General features: G+C 43.6%; 1 protein-coding gene across 1 annotated transcript in view; it reads right to left on the bottom strand.

Moving 5' to 3' along the window:
* Positions 1–3,443: 3,443 nt before the first annotated feature.
* LOC129182572 (protein bicaudal D homolog 2-like) overlaps positions 3,444–20,093 on the bottom strand; it is a 42,166-nt gene continuing 25,516 nt past the window's right edge. The window contains exons 3-10 of the mRNA XM_054778903.1: positions 16,695–16,847; positions 16,130–16,344; positions 15,817–16,048; positions 14,695–14,952; positions 14,418–14,621; positions 13,766–14,314; positions 13,213–13,364; positions 3,444–7,964 (exon numbers count right to left, since the gene is read on the bottom strand). Of these exons, the coding sequence (XP_054634878.1) occupies positions 7,610–7,964; positions 13,213–13,364; positions 13,766–14,314; positions 14,418–14,621; positions 14,695–14,952; positions 15,817–16,048; positions 16,130–16,344; positions 16,695–16,847 (2,118 nt within the window). The 3' untranslated portion in view covers positions 3,444–7,609. The remainder of the gene's footprint in view (positions 7,965–13,212; positions 13,365–13,765; positions 14,315–14,417; positions 14,622–14,694; positions 14,953–15,816; positions 16,049–16,129; positions 16,345–16,694; positions 16,848–20,093) is intronic.

Raw genomic sequence — 20,093 nt, 5'->3', positions numbered from 1 at the left:
AAAAACGATGAATAAAGTTGTAATTTTTGGAAACTTAGGCTGGGGGAAAACGTATAAAATGGGAATAAAGTCAAAATATTAGGAGAAGAAAACATACAAGAAGAAAGTTGAAATATTTGGAAAATTATATTTTTAAAAAAATCAACAGCAGAAAAGTAAAGTCAAAATATTAAGAGAAAAAAAAGTGTTTTCTAATGAGAAAAAAGTTGCAATTTTATGAGAATAAACTTGTAAAATGAGGGAAAATATCACTTTAGTAACAATGTTGAAATGAAGATACAATACATTATTGTTTTAAAAGATATAAAGTTGTGATCACGAAAAGAAAATTTACAAGAGGAAAGCTGAAATGAAATAGTTGGAAAATGTAAAAAAAAAAAAAAACAGAAACTGAAAAAACAGCTGTCATTTTACGAGAATAAAGTCAAAATATTCAGAAAAAAGCCATAATCAAATGAAGAACAAAAGTCGCAATTTTACAAGCTTAAACTCGTATTATTATTATGGAAAAAACTTCATTTTTGTAGCGTTTCACCTATATTACAAAGGTGAAATGCAGTTTTTTTTTTCTCGAGCTACATATACAGTAGCTTCTCAGCGTGTACTGGTTTACAAAACACCAAAGTGGCCCATGCATCCTTTCATTTTTCAGGATGTGGCACTCGCTGGAAAAAGCTTGTGGACATGAATCCGACCTCGGTCTCATGAATACAAGTGTTCATAATTGTCATGCATCAGCTTCCTCAAGCCTCCACACACTATTTACCCCAGTGAACGTAAGAAACCAGCTCAGGTTGTACCCCGCTTCCCACCCAAAGTCAGCTGAGGTAGGCTCCGGCTGACCTGTGACCCTAATTAGGAAAAGCAGTATAGAAAACCAATGGATGGAAAGTAAGCAACCTATTGATTGCGAATGATCAGACCTAATATGTTTAAGGTAGTTGAGATCAGTAGAACACAATCACTATCAAGTAGGCAATCATTGTATTAATACAATGATTGAGGTAACCGAGATCATAGGTCAAATCAGTGGTCAATGATCTTTCAGCGATCCACATGGTGCTTGATTCAGCTCAGGTTCAGGTCAAAGGGCAAATTAGCATTAGTAGCAACAGTAGCTAAGACTATTTTACATAGAGTTTATTATGACACAATAGTTTTATTATGTACCTGTGTATTTTTGAACTGGACTATTTTGGAATGGAGAAGTAGTGGTTCGCAATTTTCGTCTCACAGTCAGGAGATTTGGTTCAAACCTCAATTGGGATGTTTGTGTGTGGAATTTGCATGTTGTCCCCCTGCCCGAGCGTGTTTTCTTACTCCTACGTCACAAAACACAAGCTTAATTGGAAACTGAATTGCTCCTCGGTGTGAATGGGAGTGCTCTAAACTCAAGCGCTATGCTACGACATATTGCCGGGCCTTTTTATTCCGGTTATCGTCACTTACTTTCCTCGCCCGTGACATCTCCTTCATGTTTCTGTTCATTTCTGTCAGAAGCTTTTCCTTTTCTCATCCTTGGTCAAATCTGCAGATCGGTGTCCTTGTGTACTTCTTCTACCGGGTTGAACAGACAGCCTGTTGATTAGTTTGAGCGCTGCTGCCACCTAGCTGGAAGCATGACGACACTGATACTGAAAGCGTCCGCTGCCTTTTATGCCTCACCGGCACTTCACCCCACACCACTATTTGAGAAACATTGGACTGTCTATGGAATTGATCCTTGCCTATTTGACAGTCAGCATTTGAGACACTGCATATTTGCAGCTTTCTTATATACTGTATACTTATATATACATACTTATGTGATAATATACTATAAAAGTAAGCATGCTGGGACAGGTTCCAGCTCACAGTGACCCTAATGAGCGGTGGTAGAGCAAAAATGGACGGATTTATTACATCAATTCACAAGCTTTTAAAAGTTCCATTCAGTGCAATCATCTAAAAAGCTGCTTCCTGTAACATGACTGAAATCAACTTGCATATTTAACATAATTGAAAAAAAAAAGGTTTGCTGCAGAACAACTTCAAGTACGTTCATTGCAGATACGAGTCGAGTGAGTATTGAGTGTTTAATCCCATCACGAGGATAAGGTCACATCCCACTGGTCATGCATTTGTTGTCACCATCAACCGTCTTACTCCTGCTCCAGCGGAGCTCCTCTGGAAATGTGCATGCACGTGTGTGAGGTTGTACTGAGGATATCCACGTGAGTATGTGTGTGTGTGTGTGTGTCCTTTTTTCAAAGCAGCTGATCATGGGTCACTGCCCCTTCAGGCTCCACATGGATCCATCACATGGTTAAAGCACATAAAGGGGACTCTTTGTAGGAACATGCATGCGCTCGAGAAGCAAGTGCGCTGCTGAAACCTGACTCAATAGCGGCACCCAGTGGTTGCTTGGAATAATGCACACAGTAACTTACGTTAAACTGTGTTTTTGGAGCGATGGGAGTCCACTGACCCACATTGCGTTTGTTACAACAGTGAGCTAATGTCGTCTAATTGCATGTTGTGACAAATTGGTTCAAATTCTTGTGATTGTTTACAAATGTGTCAGTCATGAATAACTGGCAAGCATGTGCTGAATATCCAATGAATGTCCAATAAAAAGGTGCGCAAGCAGGTGGTCAAGTCAAAGAATGTACAAGCCAAAATAACAAAATTCATCCGTTTTCGATGCCGCTTATCCTCACTAAGGACGCCGGGGTATGCTGGAGCCTATCCCAGCTGACTACGAGTGAGAGGCGGGGTACACCCTGGACTGGTCGCCAGCCAACCACAGACAATAACAAAATATGTCTCTAATAACATTGCACAGTTGGGGCCTGTCCCAGCTGACTTAGGGGTGACAGGTTGACTGCACCCTGGACTGTCTGCTAGTCAATGTGAATGGGACCTGGAGCAGATATCACTCCCACACCAGCTGCATGGAAACACAACTCTGCCAATAGCCCCAACAAGTCCAAACCCAAATAATACAAGACTCATATTTTTGTTTGAATGATTAAGTATATGACTTGAACTAATTGTGGAGCATACTGTGTTTAAAAGAGCCCAACCACAGCTGCATCAAGTTATGCAGAATGCTGGCCTCTAGGGCTTGGACAGGAAGTGTTGAGTGCACCAAAGGTCAGCGGAAACTCACTGGGATGAATGCGCGGGCGTATCTCTAGAGGGTGGCGAGGAAGGAGGGAAGCGGGAGAGAACTGGAGGAAGGCGAGCAAGGGAGAAGATGGTGGGAGTGTTTCAGTGCATTGTGTGAAATGTGATCCTTGAAGCCCTCCACAACTGGGAAGGTCTCCCGTGCACAGGGTCCGTCTGGGAGCGCTCACGCTGCTGTGTTTCACCACGTACTCGCTGGGTTAACCCTTCATCCGCTGCTGTGGAGGAGCTATGTGCACACAAACACACACACACACACACACACACAGAGCCAACACGGACACAATCTGCAACTTGCGTTACATTTATTGATTTAGTCAGCATGACTACCTTTACACAGTTCAGACCACGCCCTTACTGGAAAACAAACCAAACACTTTTTCCACGGGATGAGTTTCAGCAGTAATACATCAGATTCATTTCACTTAATTTAAATCACAATTTTCCAACACCCTAAAAAGTTCACCTGTTTGTTTTCACTGCTGTGTAAAGGTCCCATATCTGAGAAACATGCATGTGACATTTAGCTGTAATCAATATTACTAATCATAATGCACATTATTGATAAGAATACAGTACTGCATGACAAGTCAAATAAATACCATCGTACAGGTGAAGTAGTTATTTCATATAGAGATATCAAACTCTCATTATGGATCAATACTGAAACACAATATAACAGTATCAAGTTTGCACAGCTAGTTTAATTATCACAATGCTGTCGCTTCCAGCAAACAGAAAACATCTTTTTCTCTTGAACAGTGTCAGAATTGCACTTTTTTGTGTTAGGTTCACTTCCGTATTAGTAACTTTGACGCCTCAACAAACGAGCGCTGGCTAGCATGGCACTATTCACGCTTGTTGATGCCAATTTCGTTTTCTGTTTCCTGAAAACAAATTGCTTAAAGATAATGTGTAAAAAAACAAAACAACAAAAACAAAAAGACTCAATAATAATAATAAAAAAACAGACAAAAAGTAAGATAAAATGCGCTCTCTGCACATTTTTGTTTTTGCAATAATACTATTGATATCACATGACCATCACCAAACATAGCCTGTAGTTTCCAACAGCACACTCGGCTCCACAAACACTAAAGATGCTTGGAGCTGTTTGTTCAACAACAGGAGGCCAAATGGACTTCTTTTGGTTCCTAAAGTGTGATTAAAAAACACATTTTCTTAATACCCCTGAATTTGTTGAGAGGATCACTGACCTGCAGAATTCAAAACAATGCTTGATTTATTGAGCTAATTTCTCACTCATGCAGAAAGGGGCGGAATTCCCTTTGCGCTTATTGCTGCTCACAGTCATTTTGAGTCCCAAACCCTCCCCCTGAAAGACAAAAAAGCAAAAAGCGCTAGTCTAAAATTCTCCCTTGAAACAATGAAAGGCACTACTGGTCAGAAACAAAGAACTAAACAAAGCAAAAACAAACAAACAAACAAAAAAAACAAGCCCCGGGCCAAAAATCGACACCTTTCGCAGTGGCCGCTTGCCTGTCCGACCTTAAATGGTGTACCAAGATTTGGCACGATAAACCAAGAGAGAATAAAACAATTCCAATTTGGAATTTAATGGTCGCTTTTGCAGAGAATTCTGAACATCAGTGATCCTGTTTCAGTGGAACGCCCTCGGTAAGAAGCTAGGAAAAGCCGTATCGCTCAATTTTTCCTCAGACTCATCTTACCGATTCGAGGGAGAGCGTTGTCAAGTTTCATCGAGTTAGTTTGAACTATTCCTAGGAATAATAAATACATGAAAAACCCCAGAATTAGATCACCCTGGATTTTTGTAGCGAACATGGCAGTAGAACGAACATAACAGATAAATATGACAGCACAACATATGATAAAAATGAGTCAATGATGTAGAAACGCTTTAGAATTATGCAGAAATTGTAGATCTGTGGTTTGTGGAGTTTGTGGACACACATATCATGGGCTATACTGAACATCTCACAAACCATAGTACTACCACACGCTCCTACAGGTTAATAATAGTCTTTTATAATCCTATAGTATGAAAGTGCACAGATTAAAAATAGTAAAACAAAAACAAAAACAAAAAAAAGATTTACATGGAGCAATACCACCTCCTCTGGTTTCCCATTGGTGGTTAGAATCAGCCAATCAAAAGCACAGTATTGGACGTGTGAGGGCGTTAAAGCCACACAATCTGCAGACTAAACCAGAGGAGATGGTGCTTTCTGGTACACATGTTAATGAGTAACGCGTTTGACATGCACGTAGTGAAACGTAAAGGTGAAGTGGTAGGAGGTAGGAGGAGCCTGTGCGCTGACACGCTATCGTGACACCGTATAAGCCGGACGCCAATTCAGATGAAGCAAAGGCGGGTGCGAATCAAAAGGGGAGATTCTAGGAAAAGTCACATCCAGACGCTCAGATTCAACTGAGCCTTTTACAAGAAGAAATGGTGACTCGACTCATGTGAATCTTGTGGTTGAACAAGAAAGTCACCAGGAGATTCATCTCCCCTTCCGTCAAGTCTCAGCGAGACATCTTTTTCTCTTCTCCACAAGTACTTCTCCCTCCTCGACTCTCCATCAAAGCAAACAGACTGAAACTGTCCTACTCGTGAGATATGTGAATTGTCAACTTAAAAGCGACTGACCTCCGAGGAGGTTGCTCTCCATGCCGTCTCCATGCTGTGAGCGGCCGCTTACCGATGCACACTCAAGCAGGGTTGACCTCTGACGTCCCTCTCTTTGAGGAACCAACAAGCGCCCCCTCTTTTTTACATTTGTGAGGAGCGAATACTGTAGCGGGATCCTGCAAGATCGGTACCTGAACGAGATCATGTTACGAATATAGAGCTTCATTATATATTGGTAGAAAAACAAAATTGCAAAGTTTGCGCAATCTTGCAGGAATCCCTCAAATCAACCCTGCTTTTTGCATCATAAAGCTAATGTGTCTATGATCCACAAGCAGTACGTAGAGTATTAAACACAAGCCCCACTTCTACTTGAACTATTTGCGTAACACAAGCCCAGCGAGGTTTTAAAGCTATTCTGGCTACTAAGATTTGCTTTGTCCTCACACGGCAAACAAAGAGAAAAAGGTGTATAAACAAATCAGGTTAACACACACACACACACACCAGGTGAGTTATCAGGGGCCAAACACATGAGTAAAAACGTTACCCGACATTTCATCAGTCTACTGTTGGGGATGCTGGCAATCTATGAGAGAGGAGGTCGTCATGGCGACAAGAGCATCAAGACACCAACTGAAGACAGCGGGGACAAAGATAAGGATAAGGAAAAGTAGGACACAAGGGCAGGGCTTCAGATCAACAGATAAATATATCAAGTGTTTGGCTTATCAGGCACTTTTGCCAAGCAGTTTGGAGATTTATTATCCAGGTTTGAATTTTTAGAATTTGTGCTCTTTTACCGTTTTAAAAAAAAAAGCCTTCTTACTCAAAACTATAACGTAGCTCTTCTCACAGTAGTCAATAAATGGATTTCTGCCAGAAGGTAGAACCTGAGGCACCTATGCTGAAGCGCACTTATTTTGGGTTTTGGAGATTTGTCAAATGTTCCGTCTCCCTCCTTATATGGCTCTATTGATCCATTGCAACGGGAATGGGTCACACTGGAAAGTCCTCCTGTATTTCAGAGCACAAACTAACTCCTCGCTGACAATTTAGTGCCCTGCGGTATACCCAACAACAGAAAAGCACTTAAAAAGCTCATACAGCTGCAAAGCCATGCATTTCTACTGAGCCTGAGCCGTATTGCTGCGCTAGCGCCACAGCTTTAACTTGAAAGATTAAACAGCTGCCGTCACAGGTGCTCCTTTACAGCCATCATAAAAAAAAACTTTCAGATTTTTTTGTGTCGACGTAACTTGTGCTCCCCCGGCAGGAACACAGGTGGAGATTGCATATTTGAGTTCAATCTTCTTGTAAACATGTAACAGCGGTTAGCTGAGCTTTGATTTTTTGTCGAAAGGAGCACCCGTGCCATCAGATGGAGCAAAGGATATCATATTTGGACATCATCCTCTGCCATCATCTCCGTCATGTGCTACTGTTGCCAAGTAACACATTCAGGAGGCATAGGACTGAAGCACAAAGAGCACCTTGCACTTCATACGTACAGCACAAAGACTGCGGAAAGAATAGACAACCCAGAATATCCACAAAATCCCCTGAATATCATCAGGGCCCTAAAATCCACATGCCATGTATGTCTACTACAGTCCAAACGTCGAATGCACACTGTACATACAACCTGTGCTTTCCCAAGCCTTTACACTAGCACACACAAGCAGATGGTTAGTCACACAGTAGTCCCTAGAGGAGCGCAGGCTGGCCAGGGAGCAAAGCGAGCGAGTGGGGCTCTTTAACACTATTGCAGGGAGGGTCCCTCCCCTCTGTACACAGCAGTCCCTTGCAGACGTTGCAGCCGCTTCAGTCGCAGTAGATCTTGTACTTCTCGCTGCAGAAGACGCTGGGCCCTCCAAGAATGCCGCTGGGCATGGCATTGGTGTGCTCTGCTTGGCCCAGGCCAGTGCAGGTGAGACCCTGACTTACGTTGGGGTTGCTGCCGGTGCTGGCAGAGGCCTTGCCACGGGTTTTGGATCGAACGCCGCTGCCTGTGCGACGCGTCTGCTCGTGGTCGAACTCCAGGTCCTCCAAGCGCTGGGTCAGGGCGAGCTTCTGCTGGATGGCCATCCTCAGCAGAGAGTTGAGGGTCTTCTTCTCATCCTCTGCTGCAGCCAGCTGCCTCTGCATCTCCTCCAGCTGGGTGACATACTCGTCACAACTACAAGGGGAAAAAACATAGACCGATTCAATGGGAGCGAACCATTTTAGCATTTAGCATCAGTAATATCTGGTAATTCACCACCAGGGGGTAATGAATGTTTGACTTTTTCTTATACCTGTACTGAAAAGTGCATACATTCGCTGTCATCAACAGTATCTACTGGGCGACCATATTTTGGTTACCAAAATCCAGGACACTCCACCCGGCAATGATATGGCTTATAATTTTGATATATTTAAAGTATGCCTTCTCTATATTGATTAAAAGTGGTTGTATTACAAATGTAACATTTAACCAAATATACAAATTCCAACGAAAGAACGTTCAAAAACGGTCAAATATTTATGTTTTAGAATGTTTTGGAGCTTGCCCTCAAAAGTTGCAAGACCTTGGGAATTTGAACCGCCGTTGTGCATGAGACTTTACGAGACTTCTACGGGGGAAGCGTCAGAGGATTAACTCTGTGCACGTTTTGCTTTTTCTTTGGCTTTTTGGCAATAATTCAAATAGCCACCCACACGGCACCCTCTCTGAGTGCCCTAATGCCCGTCAATTTAGCGGCAATGGTAACCAGGACATTGTAATCATTTTGTAAAACAAAAAACCCAACAAATTAGATGGGCCAGGCCAGAAGGTGAAAACAGGACATGTCCTTGGAAATCTGGACGTTTGGTCAGCCCTTACAACACCGACGCACACTGCACTCAAAATTACTTTCCAGCAGCGGTCGTTGTGTCACCACCAGGGGGCGCCAGTAAGCCATGAGTGCCTACACCGCTCCTGCATTGTCAGACATTTTTTCCCTTTTACTGACAAATACACAGATTGGTATCCTCTTTGCAGCGAAAAGACCTTTCATTCTCCAGATTATCCAGTGTAGTATCTACATTTTCATGTCCGCAGTGTGTCATGGGACTTTTTGTCCATTCCTCAAAGTAGAAAAATCCCAAAAGGGTCACGCCTTTTTCAAACTCCTGCAACCACAACTTTATTTACCATGCTTGATGCACTGAGGAACAGTCAGGCTGGAAAAAGAAAAGAACCTCTCCCAAACTCTTCCCACGAATGTGATGCAGCATACCGCCTGTTTCAAATTAAGAAGCGACGACAAACTTCTTAACCATGAGGGTGACACTTGAACAAGAACTTAGCTGAAGACATGAAATTGAAGATGAACGTTGTTCAGCACTCTGGGGTGTAACTACTCACACCTCATCTTAACTTTTCAAGTAGAAGTGACACCATATTACTGCCACACTTTACCATCTATGTGGGACACAACAACAATCCCATGTGACTGTGTGCATGTTGCATTATGGCAGTGCTTCTGAAATAGTGGGGCGGGCCCCCTCTGGGAAGGGCGCGGTGAACTGTCAGTGGGGGGCGTGAGAGGCAGGGAGGACATTCAGTATTCGTGCAGACCTGCCAACATGCATGAATTTATTGTACTCAGCATGCAATTTTGACTCTTGAATACGCTTGTACACTTCACTGCTCCCCTTTGTGTTGCATTTCAATGGTTTCGGTTTTGAGTTCATTCTGTACAGCAGGGGTACCCAACCTTTTTTGACCCATGGACCGGCTTGTGCTCCCACAAATCTCCCGCGGACCTGGGGGGGGGGGGGGGGGGGGGGGGGGGGGGTTAGAGTTCATACATTATAGCGATCTAATTTATGTTATCTCTGGTACCAGGCTGTGGCCTGGGGGTTGGGGATCTCTGCTGTACAGTACAGATAAATATAGATATCATCAGTTGCCTACTTGTGCAATTTACTGCGTGTCAGCTGAACATGTCGACTGACTGACTGAGACAATTGTGGTCTGAGTGACATTCCTCAAGGTCTGACTCCCCTCCATGGAGGGAGGAGCCATTTATTTAATACCGGCTCCTATGGTTGCCTCATCCTTCTATTTCCTTCACTGCTATCGTCTCACTGCTCTGAAAAATCAGCCAAAAGCACAGAGATACTGCAAGAGGAACAAATGGTTGTATACCAGTGACAGTAGCTGTAACTGTCAAAATTGTGCGAATGCTACGGAGAAGTCAATTGTTCATGGCGGCTTTTCACTGCTGCTAACCACTCATTAGTTACATTTGCACAAAAGGATGCTGTTGTTTTAAACAAGGAAAAAAAAACATTTCGAGGGCAACATCTCAAAACAGAGACACCATGCCCAAATGTTTCCGCGGCGTGTGCGTTGCACGCGTTTGAAAGTGCGAATCTGACAGACCACTGGACAAACATAACCTTGGCCCCTCCCCTCTTGTGTGTGCAGTTTGATTCCCAGTGGGGCACACACCCAAACAAAAGGGATTAGTGCTGCTTCATTAAACCTAGTGATGATGTGGTTGGGTGGCCGGGTGGTGGCAGGAGGAGTTGACCCCAGTTAGGGGTGGGTGGGGGGGAAGAGAGGGTTTTTCCCGGGAAAAACCGAGGAGTCTATTCTTGGGACGGCTGGGATACAATGGGAGCCTTTCTGTGTTTGTGACATAGCGTGAGGCACAATGATCGAGGGATGGCTGTTGCCTCTAAGAGGAACGGCTGGCGCGTTCACATCTTTCACAAACTTTTAAGCATCATGTGATGATGATCTACTCGTCACACCATCCCTCAAGTATGGCATCAGTCATGCAGACGTGATTCAGGATCACCTATGGACACATACGGACGTGCACGCGCGCACACACGCACACACACACACACACACACGCACACACACAGTAGTTATGTTGTCTGGAGTTTGATTGGTCACGGTCGGTTGCCCTCAAAGAGCAGGGTGGAGGAGGAGGTTTAATTGAATGAGAGTGAGAAAGAACAAGGCTGACAAAAAAGGGCAGCGGGTCTGACTGAGGTTGAGGGAAGAAAGTGACTCGGGCTAATGGAAAGACTGTTCAAGACTGTTCGGTGGGAGCCTGTTCTGACAACATATCTGAGGAATGTTAAGACGCACGAGGTAACAGGATACCAGAAGCTGCAGCTGGAAAGACACACAATCACAAGCGCAGACAGAAAGGCATGTACAAACACTTGAATAAAAAAAAAAATACACATTTTTTCCCTTCTGTTTCCCTTTGTCAAAGATAATACACTTGTACAATTTCTCATTGAAATTCATCTGTCAGAAATTTTACCATATGGTGAAAACAACACACGAAGGCGTCCTGCCTTTCTTTCTTCTCTAGGGGGTGAGAGAAGCGGGTGTTTGGTAGTGAAGAAGTACGGAAGGGGCGACGGGGACACAATAGGGACGAGTGTGGGAAACCGCTAGTCTCTAACACAGTCCCCCATCCTCACCTCATGCTGTATAGGACAGAATTTACATACCAATATAAGCAGCACGTAAACAGACTATAATTCATGCACAGGAAACAGACCACTGGGAGAGAACTGGAGCCTGACGGATAATGTCATTAGGGGAGGTTCTTTGGAGAAGCAAAACACATGATGAAGAGCAACAAAGACGGACAACAAAGATCTTGCTAACTTTGGCTCAGAACTCCATAGACATGCTGCTGCCATCTGCCAACATTCACACTCACACCACCCTTTATTCGGATACTAAGTGGTCAGCTTCACTCTATAATACCATCTTTCCCCCTTGGATTTCTGCCTGAGTTGAGTTAAGGGTAGAAGAGTAGTCTTAAATGTGAAACAGAAAGCTGTCTCAGCATCTCAGCGCAGCCATCTGGGTCAGCCATGATGCTCACTAGAATGGGAGTGCACTTATGAAGAGAACACGACTCAACCGGTCATGTAAAACCAACTAAAAGGGTATAAAGAAGTTCGAAACTACTCAGATGTAAAAATGCCAAGATGCAAGACGTAAATAAACAGAGCAGGAGTACTCAGAGTAAAGGGGTCTATGTGTAATCCAGACCAAAATGAGGTGGGATTATATGCAGAACCTTTGACCGGCTTCTCTTTGGAATCCGAAAAGATTAGTGAGTGCAATGGACCATCTGAGCCCCTCCTTTCACACACGCAGATAAAAAACAAAACATGAGTGACATATTTAAACCATTTCCAGATTATACACCTTCTGTTCCCCATAGTGCATATTTACATCGTGTATTATTTGTGTCCACTGATCCCAGAAAACAAGCAGCATCCTTCTTAATCATTGAATGCCAGGCTAACAGCAGAAAGATGTATCTGATGTGTCACAAGCAAGGATCACACCAGGGGTGGCCATTACGTTGATCGTGAGCTACCGGTGGATCGCCGAGGTAGTTTGGGTAGATCGCGTAAACGTCACTTAGTAGTCGTCATATGACATCAGTCAGCTGACGTTAAGCTCCCCTCCTGATTCGCGCTTGCTCCCCCGCAGCGTTTCAAGCTACACACGAAGATGCAACTTTCATCTTTGTTATTGTGATTATGGATGAACCAACTCTGCGGTAAGATGTCTACATCTATAACAAAAGTTATCTGTTCACTTGTAGCGGTGAGTTGCGTAGAAAAAAAGTGTACTGTTTACTGGCTTTGCTGCGTGTTATGAACTCTACTACAGAAATCAGTGTTTTCTACACATTCGCTTCTTAAACTATTATTTCATGACGAAATTAAAAATGTGCCCCTTGGTGAAACCTTTTCAATATGTTGCCTTGACTTCGGCTGCATTGTCTTTTTCATCATCATTTTAAATTCTCGTACATCGGTAATGTTTGATAGCAAATGCTAACTGGATGTAATACATGAACTGTGTGCCCCAATGAACGTTACATAGCTAATTTGACTGACATATTACTAGTACTCGGGTTATGTACACAGCTATATAGGAGTTATGTGTAATTATCTTTATGTCCATATTGAAGTGAATTATGACAGCAACTACTTTGATTACCTGTCAACTTTGAAAATGTGAATGTGAAATACTAATCATGAATATTTACAATAGAATTTCAGAGTTTACTGGTTACATTTTGTATATGTTATGTTTTATAGAAAGAGGTAGATCATTTTGACTTGTACTTGCATGCTGAGAAAGTGCGTGCTGGTATACATGTATGACCTACATAAATACCTACTCATATTTTTAAAAAATAAATATAGTAAATATATGCTTTCTATATTTATAGTAGTAGGTAGATCTTTGGGACTTGGTCATTTTAAAAAGTAGCTCGCAGGCTAAAAAAGTGTGAGCACTCCTGGATTACACCTTCGTTTTACCTGAAAAAAGTGTGTATGGTTGTTGAAACTAATTTTACTGCTAGTCATTTTTTTGTTGTCATTTTGTGTTTTACCGTGTCGCAAACATAGCTCGGAGGGAGGAAAAGGTGGCTGCGTCTTCCTTCAGGGCTTTGAGCTCATTCCTCAGTTTCATCATGGTCTCCGTCACCATGGCCTTCTCGTTTTCGTACTTGCTCTTCAGGTTGGCCAGAGCCACTTCAGCTGTCTGCGGGCGGCAGCGAGATGGAAAGAAATCAGGGTGGTCAGACTGCATATATGATAGATGTATGATATATTCTGCCATGTGTAAGTCATAAGGGATGCTTTTTCTTAGTGGTTAAGAAATAAGGGTCCTTTCTTTGTTCTGGCTGCAACACACATAAAAAAAAAGTGGCTGTATATTCAGTTCCCCTCGGTTTTTATGTGGAACTGACACAAGACTGCTGCCTCCCATCCATGTGAGCTACAGACCTGATCTGCAGTGCATTTTCTCAAACAGCTGAAAAGCCTTGAAATAGCTACCCCCTCATGTCCTGTTTCTGTCCTTCAAGGCACACTGACAAATGTTTGGGATATTGAACGGTCTGAAAGTGATATCCACAGTGAATGAAAGACAGATCGACTGACCTGCTTGTTGGCTTTCAGCACAGTCCTCAGAGTTGCAATCTGCTCCCTCTTTGTGCTGAGGAGGGACTTGAGTTTGAGGATCTCCTCCATGCAGGCCTCCTTGTCCTTGTCGGCCACGGTGCCGAGCTCCAGAGAGGCAACCTTCTGCCGTGACAACTCGGTGGTGCGGTCCACGGCCAACTGCAAGTGCTTGATCTGGTCCCTGATGATGGCCACCAGGTTGTAGATGTTCATGGGCTCGCGGCGGTGGTCAGACACGGGATAAGGCAGGGAGGAGCCAGGTAATGGAGTGCCATCGCTCAGCTCGGTCTTTAGAGGCTCTGGGAAGAGGCCCTTGGTGAGCAGGATGGGAGAGCGGCGACCGCGTCCCTCTGGGCTGCTGCGCCCACCCTTGCCCTCTTTGTAGAAATCGAGCATGACGCGGTTGGGGGTCTCGTTGTTGCACATGCACACGTGGTTGTAGAGGGTCGCTAGCTCCTCGCTGAAGGTCACCAGCTCATCCTGAGCCACACTCAGACTGCCCTGAGATTCACCGGCCACGTCACTCAGCTGATGGCAGAGTGACACAAATGCATTAATGAGGAGAATAAACGACTTGACAAAGCCAGCCAATTGCAAGTCCCCATTCAGTACGAAGTTAGTTTTAACGCACCTTGCGCAGCTCCTTCTCCAGCTTGACCTTCTCCTCCTTCTCTAGACCACTTGTCTTTTCTAGGGAGGCCAGCTTCTCTCCAAGTGCAGTGACATCGTTCTCCAGCCGTGTGCGCTCCTCTTCATAACGCGACTGACACGCTTGGTATTCTGCCTTTAGAGTCTTCAATTCCTCCTTCAGCTCTCCAGCTTCTGACACAGCAACCTAAAAAGGCAAAGATAAAGGTAGCTAAACGCGGCCTTACGTTGTTCTGTCTAACCTCTCACACTCAACGTACCTTGTACTTGCACTCCAGGATCTCCGGTCCGTTGATGTCCACCTCATAGTAGTCTCCATCTTCATTGCTATCACGTTCTTTCTCATTGTCCAGGGCAGACTGGCGCTCCTTGCTGGCCTGAAGCTTGCGGATGGCGTTGAGATTCTCTGTCAGGCGGTTTACCTTCTCCTGGTGCTCTGACAGAGCACCGTTGGCCTGCTCCAGCTGTTTCTGGGAATCCTGCAGAGTGGATAGCAGGTTGACCTTCTCACGCTCCATCTGAAAAAAAAAAATTTATATATTGTTGGATACACTTAGGCAATGCCAATGCTTCTGAAAAAAGCAACCATAATAAATGAGCGGATAACAGTCACCTAGTTGTCACTATCGCTTATGTTGACAGGGTTTGTGAGGCCCAGTAGCCCAATACTAAGAGTCAGGAGGACATCGACTGTGCAGTGCTGGCACAAACCCATGTGGGTCATTTTACATGCATGCACACAGTTGTGCTGATATGACCACTGCACAATTTTAAAAGCAGATCTGTATATAAGAGAAAAGTATCATGGACACATGACGAAAATTCAAAATTGTCAACATTTTGAGTTACATATAGTTGATATCTACGTCAAAATGTTACATAGATGATCTAACTCAAAATATTTTATTGTTGAATAAATGGATATTTTATTTTTGCAGTGCTTAATTAGTAATTTTAATTAAAATGAAAAATGTAAAATGAATGAATGTATTAGTAATTGTATTCAAGGTCCCCTACCATTACCCTGAAGTAGAATCTATTTGTCAGAAAAGCAGACAATTATGTGTTTGATAAAAGGAGAGGAGAAAAAACCCCACCCCAAAACAGATACAGATGCCGCCTGGTAACCATGGTAATCACTCAGGCATAGTGTTGGATTCATTTAGTGGCAATGAAGCAGATGGCAGGTCCACTGGTGCCACACCACCCACTGTTTCAACAGTCTGGAGAGTGTGTGTGTTTGTGTGTGTGTGTGTGTGTGTGGATTGTGAATCTACCTGAACATCTTACATCTTAGGTGCATGGTCTTATATCTTAGGTTATATGAATGTGAACTTAACACAAAAGACAATTCATTTATCTCGGATGGTCAGAACACTAACCTGCATCAGCTGCTGCTTGAGCTTCTGGATCTCAGAGATGTTGAGCTCGCTGAGCAGGTCGTCCACAAGGCTGGGTGCTGGATGGAACAGCTCTTCCTTCTTGGACATGCGGTTGTCGTCGGTGGGCAGCTTGCTGAAGCCGTTGTCGTATCCATGCAGAGCGTCGTCGTTGTTTGGTTCAGTGGTGGCATCATCGCAGAACTTAAGCCCGTCCAGAGAGATGCTAAGAGGACTGCAGTGGGTAAAATAATGGCATGAGAACATACCAATTGGAATTCATTCAGAGAATCAAGTCTTGTTGCGCTTCACTTACCTGTTGTAAAGCGTGTCTCCGATGTTCATGTAGTGGGACAGCTCCTTCCTCAGGGAGGCTTTCAGCTCACGCTCAGTCTTGATGGTCTCAAGGGCTTCTCCCAGCTGACGCTCAGCAATCTCTTTTAGGCGGATGGCATCCTCCAGTTGGCTGTTCAGGAACTGTGTATCCTCTTCCAGACGACGGATTTCATGCTTCAAACCCTCGAACTCCACCTGGGCAATTATGGCACGAGAAGCAAGAAAATGAGACATGGCATTTGTCTTTGTTAAGTTCATTTGTGGATTACAATGTATTGCTTTACATTTGATTTATTTATTATTTACATACAATGTACTGCTTTACATTTGATTTATTTATTATTTACATAGCTGATGCCCCTTTTGCCATCGAGCCTGAACCATTTATGTCTTTTCGTCTTTGTTCCCTTAATGCTTCACAAAGAAGCAAGACATAGCAAGATGTCTGTGTGCAAAATTTTATCACCATATCAATTTTGCAGTGTTTGCACTTCTTTTGCTGCTTATGTTCAATATGAAAGCCTGAAAAACTGCTGCCTCCTCACCTGGCTCTGTTTGAGCCCGGAGACCTGCTTCTGCAGTGAGATGTTTTCCTCCTCCAGCTCCGTGTAATCCTGCAGCAGACGAGCCTCCTGGAACTTGTACTCCTTGATGTCATCACGCAGCTGATTCCTCTGGAGCTCTACCATCTGGCTGTTCTGTAGCGCAGAGTCAAAGGTAAGAAGAAGGGTTGTCAGCGACCATCTTTCTGATCTTGTTTGACTGAGCAAAGGAGGAGATGGTGATTGATTTGATAATGTTGCTTCAGTCTAACGGCACGTGTCAGACTGTCTTGTTAACGCTCCAAATCTTGCACGATAAGAGAGGGCCTCCATCTGGTCGCACCTGACATGCGTGCGAGTGATGATGAAGGGTGCCAGATGTCTTGCGGCTGATGCCACCAAGAGACACTTAAACCTATTTGGCTCCAAGTATTGAGTGGCAAGGTAGAACTCTAATAGTCAGTCACAATTGTAGAGCTGTAGCTGAATTTGAATCAATTCAATGATGTTGTGAAAGAGGAGGAGAGAAATACATTTCGGGCAACACATGCTTGTAAAAGTGCAGCTTGCTGTTTGGTAAAGTGCAGAAAATCCGTCATTAATTATAAAAAATGTGAGAGAGGAAAGAGAAAGCCCTTCCCCCACGAGGAGCCGCAAACCTGAATCCTAAAGTGCCATGAGCTCTACTGAACCACCTGTTTTAGTACCCGTGGTAAACACCCACCCTGTTTTTTCTAAAAGGCTACATCAGTATGTCAAAACATGAGGCATCGCAAATGTTTGTCTCAAAGTAATGGCCCATTTAAGCTCAGAAGTCAAGCCGTCACTATGAGCTGCTAAAAACAAACACGTGCGATCAGGTGACGCGAGAAAGAAGAAGTAAAGCACATGTACTCGCACACGGCTAATGGTGTCATCGCCTGAGCCATGGTGTGGAGCACGTGGAGCTTTGCGTGTGTGCGTGCGTATGTCATTCAGCAAAGCTGGCAGAGATAACCTAATAGCAGAAGCATAATTAGCCTACCAATCCCTTTACCAGGTGGCCCCTTCCACCCACGTGTCTGCATTCTAACCAGTGCGGACAGGCTGACTAAGCAAATCAATAATGTTAATTCAAAACAAAGACCGCTAAATGATGTTGAATGGATGACCTGCTGGTCTTGCAATGATGAAAAAATTTGAAGTGAGGATGGGGCGCCCGCTTATATTATCGACAGAAATTGGCATAAATATTAGGTATCGGTTCATATTGGTATCTGCTTTTCTGCCGATAAGAATATTGGCGCGTGAGTGATGACGTGCTCCACACAGTGACAAGCTTGCTAGCTCAGCATGTCCCAGGTCTGGAATTATTAACTTTCACCTTTGGATTGTGAATATGCAATTTGCAATGAAAGTGTGGGTTATGAGTCTTTATGCCTGTGAATATTCCCATTCATCCAGGTTATTGTATTCTCAGGGCATTGAATCGATTGCGACAAGACAAGACGTTTCGCCTCTCATCCGAGTCTTCCTTGAATACTTCTAATGCTGCGTTCATGCGTGACATGCTGAATAAGCCCGGTTTATAATATCACTGATTGTATTAGTCCAGAGTTTTATACTTTGCACTTTACTTTGTTCTTATATGGATGTTTGTGCCACACACAAATATGCAGCTTTCAAAGTTGTATAGTTACCACCCATCCATCTTCTATGCCGCTTAGCCTAATTAGGGTCGCGGGGTTATGCTGGAGCCTATCCCAGCTGACTTCGGGCGAGAGACGGGGTACAAACTGGACTGGTCGCCAGCCAATCGCAGGGCACAAATAGACAAGCAACCAGTCACTCTCACATTCATTCCTATTGACAATTTAGAGTCTCCAATTAACCTAACATGCATGTTTTTGGAATGTGGGAGGAAACCGGAGTACCCGGAGAAAACCCAGGCATGCGCGGGGAGAACATGCAAACTCCACACAGCCCTTTCAGATTGTGTGGCCAACCTGCTAACCACTAGGCCACCGTGCGGCTGTATATCTACCAGTATTATTTAATTGGATTCTTATTAGTGTGGTTGTTGGTTGTCATGACTTTAGTTGATGGCAAAATGCTTAAAATAAATACACTTTTTCTGTAACTTGTATTGCATACCACAGTATACGTTTTATTGTGCACAAATTTATGAAATGGACCCGGTGGCATCACAGAAGAAACTAGGGATGCTTCGATCAGGGTTTTATGCTGCCGATCCCAATATTGATCATCCATGAGTGAAAGCGGCCGATACAGATCACACGGATTAATTATAAATGTTTCAATTTAATTATGATGAGTGCTATGAGGGCCAGGAGTGCTGGATACAGTGGAAAAGTCAGAACAAAAATGGCGCAAAGTGAGAGAGAGCAGTCGGCGAACCCGGTGTCTTGCACTGCTGAGAAAGACTGGTCATCTCGTCCCATGAATTCAATTATTTTTCGGGTTATTTAGCCTCCTGACTGTCACGCACGTACGGACGAGTGTTTCCCAGTGTTTTGGCTGCGTTAGCTGCCGTTTGACTGATGATCACACCATGAGCCTCAAACAAGACACTACACTACAAGTACGGATCGCTGCAGGGAGAGATAATAAAAAAAAAAAAAGCATATGCCAATTTCGTGCTTTTTCACGGAAATCGGCGGATGCTATCGCTGGCTGATCGATCGTAACGCCCCTAGAAAAAACAATGTGTTCATTCATTAGACGAGATGTGACCTGACATTAGTCTGAGGGAAGAGCTGCTGTCGGTATTGGAATTGACATGCTAGACGATATCAATGTATCGCATATCATTAAGAAAGTCCATAAATACATAAAATGGTTTATTTATGCACAACAACAAAACATCACTAACGTGCCTCAGGAGACGTTCCATCTATGCAGCACAACCTCCGGGTGTAATAAGAGTGGTTTGCTTCCGGTGAAGACAACACCCTTGATGGTTGCCCCATGAAATGATTACCGTAAAGCACCGTGTATAAACCGCACTTTTTTTCCACTGGTAAGAAGCAAAAAATCGGGGTGCGGTTTATACACGATGACAGGTCTGTGACCAGACGCAGAAATTGACGAGAAGTCCATTTTAGAATCGCCATCTGTGGGTCAGACAGTTGCTTTGACTTTAGCGCCCTCTGCTGTACAGTTGCTGAAAATGATAGTGTATGCAACTAACTTATCTGACGGCTGTCTGTATTTTCACACAGTGAAACGATCTCAATATACACTGAAGCTAACCTAAGCTTCCAATGTAAAATACAATACAACATGGAGTTTATTCAAAAACTGAAGCAATGCAATAAAATAATAGAGAAAAAGAGAAGCAGTGAAAGATAAGATGTAAAAAATAATTTCTTTATTTTTTATTATTATTATTATTATTATTAT

This window comes from Dunckerocampus dactyliophorus, chromosome 1, assembly GCF_027744805.1.
Source record: "Dunckerocampus dactyliophorus isolate RoL2022-P2 chromosome 1, RoL_Ddac_1.1, whole genome shotgun sequence".
NCBI lineage: Eukaryota > Metazoa > Chordata > Actinopteri > Syngnathiformes > Syngnathidae > Dunckerocampus > Dunckerocampus dactyliophorus.
This window is presented reverse-complemented; position numbering and strand designations above follow the sequence as displayed.